Source organism: Carassius gibelio, chromosome A25, assembly GCF_023724105.1.
Source record: "Carassius gibelio isolate Cgi1373 ecotype wild population from Czech Republic chromosome A25, carGib1.2-hapl.c, whole genome shotgun sequence".
In the NCBI taxonomy this organism is placed as follows: domain Eukaryota; kingdom Metazoa; phylum Chordata; class Actinopteri; order Cypriniformes; family Cyprinidae; genus Carassius; species Carassius gibelio.
Genome location: NC_068395.1, coordinates 1,310,907 through 1,323,406, shown reverse-complemented (window position 1 = coordinate 1,323,406; position 12,500 = coordinate 1,310,907). Strand labels below are relative to the sequence as shown.

At 31.6% G+C, this 12,500-nt stretch overlaps 1 protein-coding gene across 5 annotated transcripts in view; it reads left to right on the top strand.

Moving 5' to 3' along the window:
• The window catches only part of LOC127947002 (neogenin), a 75,475-nt gene that overhangs the window by 30,189 nt on the left and 32,786 nt on the right, over window positions 1-12,500 (top strand). For all 5 annotated transcript variants that reach the window (XM_052543881.1, XM_052543882.1, XM_052543884.1 and 2 more), the window contains exons 3-7: window positions 1,443-1,718; window positions 4,218-4,368; window positions 7,125-7,261; window positions 10,487-10,638; window positions 11,869-11,989. In XM_052543881.1, the coding sequence (XP_052399841.1) occupies window positions 1,443-1,718; window positions 4,218-4,368; window positions 7,125-7,261; window positions 10,487-10,638; window positions 11,869-11,989 (837 nt within the window). The remainder of the gene's footprint in view (window positions 1-1,442; window positions 1,719-4,217; window positions 4,369-7,124; window positions 7,262-10,486; window positions 10,639-11,868; window positions 11,990-12,500) is intronic.

Sequence of the window (12,500 nt, the reverse complement as noted above, 5' to 3'; positions counted from 1 at the left end):
TAATTTCTGCTTTTTTTTGTCTTGTGGACTAAATGTAAACCTCTTTCATGCACTATATCTTACTCAGGACAGATCTTGTATTGAAAGACTGAAAGACTTGTATTGATTTTCTATAACATTAAGACTCAAATGTCAACTGTACATTAGATTGGTCTCTTCCTTAAAATAAAAATAAATAAATATGCATGGTATTATAATGTTAAACTAAAATTAAAACAATGGAAAACCCATAAGATAAACTGTAGAAAGAAAAAGAAAACCTGAAGCATGCAGAATATCATAAGTGCACTTTGAATGATTAATTGAAAGGTTTTATTGCACATAACTGAAAGTTAATACCTAGTGTCATAATGTCACAAAAGCAAACCCCAAGTTTAGTACTAGCACTAGTCTTGAATATGCAAAGTGAGTTTGCATGGTTGTGTGTGTGTGTGTGTGTGTGTGTGTGTGTGTGTGTGCATATGAATGCATGTGTGTATTGGTAGGGTTTGTCAGTGTGTGTGTGGTTTGAGTGTTTCTGATTGTCTTATCACTGCAGACGGAGTACCCACACACACACACACACACACACACACACATAAATATCCCAGAAGAACATACATTCAGCTGTTAGAGAGAGTGATTATAAAGCAGGAGCATCTCTGAACTTCTGCAGACTCGATACCATGAGATTAAAGAGGACAGAAATAACACTTCTTATCTTCTTGGGGTGTGTGTGTGAATCTTGTAAGGATTCTCGTTGGTGTTTACGATCTGTTTGTTTGTGCTTCAGCCTTTGATGTTGACTTTTTTTCAAAGCAATTAATGCCACAAAGAGATTTATTTTTCCTTTTAGATGAAATATTAAACATTTAACACCCTCTTGTTTCATTAAATCTCTCTCTTCTCCAAACCTTACTTACCTTTTATCACATTCAAAACAAATGAGAAAAAACATTTGTCTCATTTACATTTTTCTTTATCTTTATGCATGTTTTTTTTTACTTTGTTTTTATTTTAGTTAAATGTTTTGTTATAAAAGTGTGTTTTGAAAACGACCTACATAAACATTCATATTTATTATTGAGTGTTTTTTTTTTATGTAAAAATGTGTTAAGATTTGCAGTTTTTAAATAATAAATAATTGAACATTAAAGCAGTTTTTACGCTAATCTAATACACTTCAATCACTCAACATTTCTTTACAACTCTTGTTTTATCCCTTATTTGAGATGAATGTTATTTCGGGTCAAGTTTGAATTCATTATATTTAAATCAGTTTCTCTACATTGAAATGAACCTCTTTAAATAATAAACATTGTATTAATGAAGTGAGTGGAATATGATGGAGAGCAAAGCATCTAATCTCCTTCTGTAGCTCCCCAGGGTTCGTTATTTCAGTTGTTCTCAGTCAGTGTAGAGATGAAATGAGGTTTACTGTAGGAATGTGTTTGTTCTGGCAGGACTTCCTCGGTTCCTCAGTCAGCCGGAGGATGTGTCTGTGCGCTCGGGTGGCACTGAGATGCTGAGCTGCGAGGTGACTGAAGATCTGGTCCCGTTCACCCGCTGGGAGAGAGACGGTCAGCCCGTGGAGCTGGACAGCAGGGTCATACAGCTGCCCGGAGGAGCTCTGGTCATCAGCAACGGCTCCCAGAGCGACGCCGGACTCTACCGCTGCACCATAGACGGCCTGGGACCGGCCAAAACCACAGAGGAGGCACAACTACAGGTGTCTGCAGGTACACACTGACAAAACTCACTTTAATAGATTCGGGGGAATCTGTAATGAATGGAATACCTAAAGTCTTTCAGATTTCTGCATGCAGTCGTACAGCTTTTATCAGCATAGGATAGTGTTTACCGTGAGATTCATATATATATAGTGAGAAGTTGTTTGCCCAATGGAAAATCTAAACACCAAATTATAGATTAAAAATATAATAATTATTCAAAACCTTAAAATATTTTAACAATGAAAATATATTTTATTATTATTTTTTTATATTAATTGATTTATTGAATTGCATTATATATATTAGTGGTGGGCCGTTATCGGCGTTAACGTGCTGCGTTAATGCGAGACTCTTATCAGGTGATTAAAAAAAATATGGCCGTTAATCTATTCTCAAAGTTGGGTTGTGAGCTGGGTCTACACTAAGCAAGCTATGATGACTTTCACCTTGATATTTTATATAACCGACTGGATGAGACCAGCCTAAAAAGATGCTCAGGACAGTTGACGGGTCACTGCTGTGCATTGTCACGAAAGTTTATCTTTTTCACGTGTATTAAGACTTACCGCTTGTCTATTTAAGCATTAAAGCATCCAAACACAGAGTAGCGCGTGCCGTTCGGTGCGCATGAGAGAGAGAGACGCGTATCACGGACAGCGACACTGAACCGAACTCTCTTCTGCGCAGTTCTCCTCGAAGTTCCTCCTGCACCTGAACGAACAAATATAAAATCGCAGTTTTAACAAACAAAAAGATGTGAAAGAGCCCAATTCAGCACCGCGGTGTTCTGGTGTTCAGGGCTCATGCAGAGAAAGGCGTCTCAAAACACTTGAACATCGAATTTGCTTATTTTTGCTCTTGTGCCGACAAATACATACAAAATATGTCAAAATATCCACCTTGGAAATTATGCTGGAAAAAACAGTCAGTTATTTCTTAAGTGAAAGTAAACAGTTGAGGGAAACAATGTGATGTGTATTATATTGGATACGTTCATCGTCTCTTAAAGGGACCGCGCCTAATTTAGCTACTGGCTGCTGTAATGTTAATCCAAGAAAATGAAAATCACTCACTGCTCTTGACTGAATTACTTTGTAGTTTCAACAGTCAAACCAAAAATTATTCAGACACCAGATATATTTTTAAAAATATACAGCAAAACTGTAATAATGTGAGAAATGTTGAAGGTGTCTGAATAAATGTAGGTTTGATTGTATATTTCATTTTTACATTGAAGACTATCCAGTGCTATTTTACATTTAATTAAGTTTCTGTACCTTGACACCTAAAACTTGAAAAAAAAATTAAACATTGTGTAAATAGCACAAATAATTAAAAATGTATGAACATACAAATTAAACAATTTCAAACAGGGCCCACTGGTACAACTTTCCCCGGGTCCCCGCTGACCCCAGCTACGTCCCTCACGCCTGTTTCACACGTACTCCGTCTGCAGTGCATATGCAGTCTGTGTGCGTTACGTATGTGGTGCAGCACTGACTCGATGTGCTTTCACACAGGACGCATTTTGCAGTCCGCTACTCGCTGCACTGCTGCAGACGCAACGCTCCTGGAACGCAACTGGAATCCGTTAACATAGATGCGTAAAAAAATATGCAACGCATACGCACTGCAGGTGGAGTATGTGTGAAACAGGCGTAAGGTTGTGGAATTAGTTTACAGCTTTTTCAAGCACTCTGTGATGCATTTTGGAAACAGGAGATGAGCCCCTTTTCTAATGCACCACCTAGCTTGATAAATCCCTTCTCAAAGACTTACTGTTTGTCAATTTTATTTGGGTAACACACACACACACACACACACACACACGCACACACACACACGTATGTATGTATGTATGTATGTATGTATGTATGTATGTATGTATATGTGTGTGTGTGTGTGTGTGTGTGTATATATGTGTGTGTATATATATGTGTGTGTGTGTATATCTTTATATATATATATATTTGTGTGTGTATATCTGTAATGTGTTATAAAAATATATTATTAAGATATATTTAATGTATAATGTGTGTGTTTGTGTGTATATATTTTTATTATTATTATTATTATTATTAGTGTAAAATTTCTATTGTAAATAGATTATTATAAAATATTATAAAGTAGAATAAAAAATAATGTGATTGTGCATTTACATTACAGATGATTCTGTTTATATATACACACACACACACACACACATTTTTAGTAGTACATTTTAAAATAAAATATTATGAAGCAAATTATTTATTATATTATCTGTATGATATTTATATTATATGTATAATATTTATTACATTATTAACTATTATTTATTATTATTGATTATTTTGCTCCATTATTATTATATAAATTATTATTATTGTCTTTATCATTTGATTAATTACAGTTTTTTATTTGCCTCACCAAATGTTCACAAGAGGATAAATAGAATTAATTTATATTTTATTATATATTTTTAAAAGTTGCTTTTTTTTTGTGCGGTCACATTTGTCTTTGCAGATTCGGGTGTTGAAGAAGAGCTGGAGACTCTCCAGGGCCCTGTTGCTATGGCGAAGGTTGCCGGGGAGAGCGTGTTGTTGCCGTGCGTCATGAAGGGGTTCCCCGTGCCTGTGATTCGCTGGACGTTTAACGACCGGCCGATTGACGAGAGGTAAGTGTATCAGAACGGTGAACCCATGAGGAAAACACACAGAAAAGCACAGACGGTCATGCATTTATTCTTTCAATAAATGCGTACAGGAATGAGATCCGAGTCTGCATACTAAAGCAATCTCGCATTCATGCAGAAAAATAAAAAACTAACAAAAACATGACATTACAGAAATAAAGCTGTTGAAATGAATGGTTGGGGTCAATCTTTTCAACACATAACCAAATTAGAAGCAGTAGCAGACATTTTTGTACTTTAACTTTATACTGAAATAAACGTTCGATGAATATTAGAAATGCTATGTTTCATCCAATATTTATATTTTATTTTGTTTCAGCTTTATTTCAATGAATTAGCAAACCTCTAGACTTGCTAACGGATGTCGAACACTTGTTTCTGACTCGTGCTGGTTTAATACGATCAGGGATTAAGCTGCATCCCATGCAAAATTAATAATGTTTTTCTTTCTTTTATAAACTTCATTTTGGAATATAATTTGGGAATTGTAGAGAAAGTGGCTTGAGAAAATCAAATCCAGAAAGGAGATGAAAGTCTGTGGAAGTGTGTATATATATTTATATATATTAGTGCTGTTAAAAGATTAATTGATTAATCGCATCCAAAATAAGTTTTTGTTTACATAATATTTGTATGTATATATGTGTGTACATGTATATATTTAACAAAAGTATGTTACGTTTATTTATATATATATATATATATAACATATGCTGTGTGTGTTTATATATAATAAATATATACAGTACACAAACATATATTATGTAGACAAAAACTTATTTGGGATGCAATGATATATGTTTGGAGTATTTGTATATATGCACTCCTTTCCTTTGTGTCAATAATATAATTATACGTGTGAGTGTAATATATACTTTTTTATTATGCACATAAGAAAAGGGTGCATGTATACATAATTCCTATTTTTATTAAGTTTAATATATATAATTATCTATAAATCTATATTTAATTGTTATATAAAAATATGTAAATTATGTTTGTAATTCATAATTTTATAAATTACAAATACCCCCCCCCCCCCCAAATCTATGGATATCTTGTCATTTATATATTTTCAAATATTTTTTTTACCTGTGTAGAGCTCACGAAGTGTGTGAAAATTCTAAAAAATAAGTTAAAAAACTATATATAAAAATATTTATTTATTTATTTATTTATATATATATATATATATATATATATATAAAAAATAATAATAAATGGTAGCATGCTGGTTTAGAATGACACGAGGGGAGAGTAAACAATGTAAACGATGACACTTTTGTTTATTGCGTGAACGAAGCTTTAAGATGCTTTAACCTGAAAGCTTAACATGTTCACATCATGTGTGTTTGGAGGCTTCAGTTTCAGTTCGCAGAAGCAGTGTTAAATACATCGCATTATTCTTCACCCTCCTCCATTCATTGATTGCTTCTGTGGCATGCTGTTGTAAGAGACAGTCTACTCTTGGAGATCGTCGCAGGAACTGAATAAACTATTCATCGTGTGTTGGTGTTAAAACCTCCTCCTTATCAGCTCAGACGCTCGTTCATCACCGGCCGTGCATTAACACTCGTATATAGCCACCTTTGGTCCTCAGTGCTTAGAAAGAGCAGTTTTGTGACGGATGACAGATACTCCAGCTCTTCTCAACACAAACATCAGACTGGAGTATTTACACCAGAGGATTGTGATGTAAGTATATTGTGAATCCAGTCGGATCCATCGGCATTAGCAAGCGACAGTAAATTTAGAGAGGCCTTTGAACTGAGGGATTCTGGGAAATGGAGGACAATAAATCCTAAACATAAGACATAAGCATCCTTGAGAAATGTGTTGAAAAATAAAGTTTCACTGAATAACACTTAATGTTTCATTTTTAAAGACTTCATTTGTATTTTCAATTAAATCAGATGTTATCAATTTTGTGGTTTTGTGACCTCAGATATTTGAAATATATATAAGTAATTTTATTGGGACACTTAATTCCAAATTAAATATTCATGAGAGCGAATTTTGTGCAGATTTAAAGGGATAGTTCATGACAAAAAAATAAATGATTCAGTGATATTATTTAATTAGTTGTGATTGATTATACATATACATATATTTTATATAAAATAAAAATATTTTTTATATTATTTTTATTAGATTAAATTTTTATATATTATGTGTATTTTTTTTTTAATTAGATTAGATTTTTATATTTATTTTCAATTAAATTTTAGTTACACTTTTAGAAACTTTGTTTAACACTCTAAATCTAGTAAACAACTAACATAAGGTGCTTCGATCCAAAATATGTGATCATATAGAGATGAAATAAGCCTTTTTGGCTGAATCTGAATGTGAGATTGTTTATTTCAAGTAACAATTTTTTATGTTTTTAAACATTTAAATTTTCAGTGCATTTTAAAATCTACAAAATTAAACTTTTGTGAATAAATAATGTCAGAACAGGCTGAACTATTCCTGTTTTAAACACACTTCTGTTCCCTTTCTCCAGTCGGTTTTAAGACCATTAATGAGGCTCCTTGTACTTTGAAAACTCAAGAGAAACACTCCGGGGAAGTTGCTTTCAGTGCAACCAAACCATAAAGAAAAAGCCGCAGGAAATGAAATCCGTTCTGTATCCTGTTTACAATCCCGTCTCTGTTGGTGTGCCATGCTTGAGATGGTTGGCGTTCCTGAAAACAGTTTTAACACATCTTCTTTCTCTGTCTGTGTGTGTTTCCCAGCCGTGAGCGTTTTGCTGTGATTGGTGGAGGAAGCCTGCAGATCGTCAACCTGACCCAAGAGGATGCTGGGATATACGTCTGTCAGGCGGACAGCGGAAACATGAGCAGCGAGATCCAGGCCGAGCTCACGGTGCACGGTACATCTCACAGAAACCAATGCTAACTGTAACTGTAGCATTCAATTGCTACATTATTTGAATACTTTGCACTTTGTAGCAAACGTTGTCACAGTTTCTTGTAGTTTTGTTGTTTTAAAAACTGTCACGCTTCTAAAAAAGCGTAGTTACTATAAGCTAATAGTGTTTAGTTAGCTCTTTCCCATCACTGGTTCAAGAAACATGGATCTTAGAAACAGTAAGCAACTGTATTTTATTGCACAATTTACTATTCCATGATAAAAACATCACAATAATCCAGTCCATCAGTTAACATCTGGAGAAGACAAAATCCAAGGTGTTTTGACGTACTGTAGGTCCTCTATCCATAATAGCAATGGTTTGAAGTTAAAATGTCTTAATGGATTCATTATGTGAATTATTGTGATGTTTTTATAAGCTGTTTAGTCTCTCATTCCGACGGCACCCATTCACATCCATTGAGCAAGTGACGCAATGCTACATTTCTCTATATTTTGCCATGAACCAGACCAATCCAATAACTTTTTTTTTAACTCATAATTGGTCATTTGCTCAAATTTGTCTTCTAATTCACGGTCCACGCAGTTTTTGATCACATTACACATAATTTAAACATTTTCCAAAGAAAAACAGCCGACATGAAGGATTTGCAAGGTTCAGTTCATTTTAGCTCACATAAGAAGAATATTCTTCTACCACTTTCAAAATCACACAATTTACAGAAATATCCACTTCATTTCTATGGTTTATTCTGTAGCCCAGTTAACCCAAATGAGCAACAGTACACATGGAGGGTCTATTCGTTATTATTTACTTCTTTATAAGCTTCTAAAAATATCTAAACTCACGACAAACTCAAGAGATATCAGTGCAGTAAAAAGTTTTAAAAAGTGCATGTTTAAACAATTGTATAGTTCCTTCACATCTTGCATAAACAGTATTAATGAATATTTAGTGTTAGCAACGCGTTAAACTCTATAGGCAGGATTTATAGCATGCTAATGATGAAATAAATGTTATATAACAATTTTCTTGGTGAATGAACTTCAGTTTTCTGTTCACATGCTGGGATTAAGATTGGCTTGGGTTACTCGTAAAATTGTCTGGGATGTGTTCTGATAATCTTTAATTGTGTTACTTTCACACCCACTTGCTTCAGTAGTGCACACTTTATCTCTGCATACTTAGTAGTGCATACTGTACTTCAGACTTATAATTTTAAGTTGACTACTTTTTATTTTTTATACTTTGTGCTCCAGTTAAATACTTGAATTCTTTATATTAAGATTTTTTTTTTTAATTCAGTTACATTCTGTCTACATAACATTTGCCAAATGTAATAATTTTTTTTATCTCCACCTATATTAATACAAACATTTAATTAGAGGGATACATATGTACATATGAATAAATATGTTATTGTTATATTTTATATACATTAATTTATGAGTAGTCTTTATTTAAATATATTTTTAAAGAATACTTCTGCTTATCAAGGCTGCATTTGATCAAAAATGCAGTAAAAACCGTAATATTGTGAAATATTATTACAATTTAAAATAACTGTTTTCTAGTTGAATATGATTTGAAATTTAATTTATTCTTGTGATCAAAGCTGAATGATTTTGAATAATACTTTCAAAAGAACAGCATTTATTTGAAATAGAAATTATAAATAAAATTGTATTTTTGAATTATAATTAGTTCAAAAGAACATAATTTATTTGAAATAGAAATTATAAATAAAATTGTATTTTTAAATTATTATTAGTTCAAAAGAGCATAATTTATTTTGAAATAGAAATCATAAATACAATTTTATTTTTAAATTATAGTTGAAAAGAACATAGTTTATTTTAAAATAGAAATTATAAATAAAATTGTATTTTTAAATTATAATTAGTTCGAAAGAACATAATTTATTCGAAATAGAAATTATAAATAAAATTGTATTTTTAAATTATAATTAGTTCAAAAGAACATAATTTATTCGAAATAGAAATTATAAATAAAATTGTATTTTTAAATTATAATTAGTTCAAAAGAACATAATTTATTTGAAATAGAAATTATAAATAAAATTGTATTTTTAAATTATTATTAGTTCAAAAGAGCATAATTTATTTTGAAATAGAAATCATAAATACAATTTTATTTTTAAATTATAGTTGAAAAGAACATAGTTTATTTTAAAATAGAAATTATAAATAAAATTGTATTTTTAAATTATAATTAGTTCGAAAGAACATAATTTATTCGAAATAGAAATTATAAATAAAATTGTATTTTTAAATTATAATTAATTCAAAAGAACATAATTTATTTGAAATAGAAATTATAAATAAAATTGTATTTTTAAATTATTATTAGTTCAAAAGAGCATAATTTATTTTGAAATAGAAATCATAAATACAATTTTATTTTTGAATTATAAAGTTGAAAAGAACATAATTTATTTTAAAATAGAAATTATAAATAAAATTGTATTTTTAAATTATAATTAGTTCGAAAGAACATAATTTATTCAAAATAGAAATTATAAATAAAATTGTATTTTTAAATTATAATTAAAGTTCGAAAGAACATAATTTATTTTGAAATAGAAATTATGAATAGAATTGTATTTTTTATTATATTATGTTATATTCCAATCTCAAAATAAAGAAAAAGGTGTGCATATTTGAGTGCATACTTCAGTTCTATATGTTTCAGTTTAGTTCTTGTCAATCCTGTACTCTTCCATCATCTGCAGTTACTGTCACATACTACTAGTGTTTAAAAGCATTCGATGGTTTACAGTGTGCACTGCGCAGTAAACTAGTTATACTTGAGAACACAGCCGTTGTCCTGCAGGAGAACTCAAGTTAATCCAAACTACAAAACCAAGTCTGTTAACCGCATAATTCAGCAAGAGTTCGTTCCTCTGTTCCTCTCCTCCAGCTGACAGCAGATGGAGCGCTGTTGATTCGAGAAGATGAAAAATACAGAATAAGGCATCCTTGACAAACTTTTGTCAGCTGCTGACATGAAATCCATCTCTGAATCTGAAACTGCTGTTATGTCTAGTGTCTCTGTATTCTTGTTCTTCATCTGTTCTTCCCTGAAGGATGTGGTTAACATAGGAACTGCAAAGACAGATGAGAGGAAACCCGATTAACCTGTCGCTAACTGTCCCAGCGCAGCCACGTCGGTTCTTACCTGCATTTATTATTTCTCTTCTTCTAGTTCCTCCTCGGTTCTTGACGAGACCCTCCAACACTTACGCCCAGGAGTCCATGGACATCATCTTTGAGTGTGATGTCACCGGGTCACCGCCGCCCACCGTCAAGTGGATGAAGGATGGAGACACGGTCATTCCCAGTGATTATTTCAGGATGGTATGTTAGACCCCCTCCTCACTGCATGATACACGTTTATCTATAATCTTATACAGTAAACCGTTTAAAAAAATTAAGTTTTACATGAATAGGATTGACAAAGCAGTCAATTAAATAAGGTGCTTAAAATCTGGATGATACTTGATTTATTTTATTGTTACCAACCATTTTAATCCTTTATTTTATTGTATTTTATTGAAAAAAACTTTTTATTAAACTTTTTTAAATTAAATTTTTTTTGCAACTATTCAACCCTGTTACCAGCCATTGTAACTTATTTGTATTCTTTTTTTTGTTATGTATTTTGTTTTATTTTACATTAAAAAATTCAATCCTTTTCAATCCCTTTTTGTTGCATTTTTTTCACTTTTAACTGTATGAATACTTTTTTAAAATCCTGATAGTAATCAGTTTTTGTTTTATTTTAGTTAATTTTTTTTTGTGCAAAATTTCATTCCTGTTACCAACACTTTAAACTGTATGAATACTTTTTTTAAAATACTGATAGTAATTAGTTTTTGTTTTATATTTGTTTATTTTTGCAATTTTTCAGTCCTGTTACTGACTCTTTTAACTGTATTAATACAATTTTAAATCCTGATGTTTAGTTATTTTTTATTTATAAATTGTTTTGCTATTTTTCTTTCCTGTTACCAATATTTTTAATGTATAAATAGTTTTAAGTAATGTTTTTTTGTTATTTTATATTTTATTATATTTTTCGCAATGTTTCAGTTCTGTTACCAACACCTTTAACTGTATGAATACTTTTTTAAATCCTGATTGTAAATAGTTTTATTAGCTTTTTATTTAGCAGTTTTAATTAGCTGTTTTTTTTGTTGCTATTTTTCAGTCCTGTTACTGACTATTTTAACTTTATGAATACAATTTAAAATCCTGATTTTTAGTTGTTTTATGCAATTTTTCAGTCCTGTTACCAACATTTTTAATGTATAAATAGTTGAGGGTAATTTTTATTAGTCATTTAATATAATTTTTTTTGCAATTTTGTTTGGTAGGAATACAGTTTTAATTATAAAACATTTTATTTAGTGTTTTTAATTTTTTTATTTATTGTTTTCAGTCCTGTTACTTACACTTCCCATGATGGCTAAATTAATCAATATCCAGCAAAACTTAGCTGTCTTTGTTTTTTTTTTCACAATATTAATAACATTAGTGTTATTAATTCTTACGCAGTGCTCTGTTTTGTTGTTTGTGTCCTCACAGAAGCAGCATAACTTGCAGGTTTTGGGTTTAGTAAAATCAGATGAAGGTTTTTATCAGTGTTTAGCGGAGAACGACGCTGGGAACATCCAGGCCAGCGCTCAGCTGATCATACTGGATTTAGGTAAGCTATGTGTTGTGTTGTGGGAGGTTGTGTTACTACAGTATGCATGCTGCAAAGACATTGTGGATGGTTTTTACAGCACAGTTTATTTTTTCCTGTAGCTTGTCTCTCCAGCTCAGGCTTCACATGCATGCATTATACTCACATTTCCATGCACTGAATGATGCTTGAACACATGGTCTCACACGTCAAGCAGAGGCGTAAGGTGCATTGATTGGATGGCTGATTAACCCTACCGCTTTATTAGAAACATGTGCATGCTTTTTACATTTTTCATGTGCACTGCATTGAATTAGCACCTCTTGACGGAGACCCCAATTATATGTGCATAACTTAATAATCCGGGTTCCTCCAGTGGATGCTTTACGTTTAGTAAATTACTGATTGGATTCCAGAGCAGAGGAAGTGGATTTAAGACTCATGAGTTATTTCTGTTTTTTGGATTATGTTGTTATTATAATTTTTTTTTTTATACTCTGTGCAGTACTTTGGTCACCTTTGGTTGTTTTAA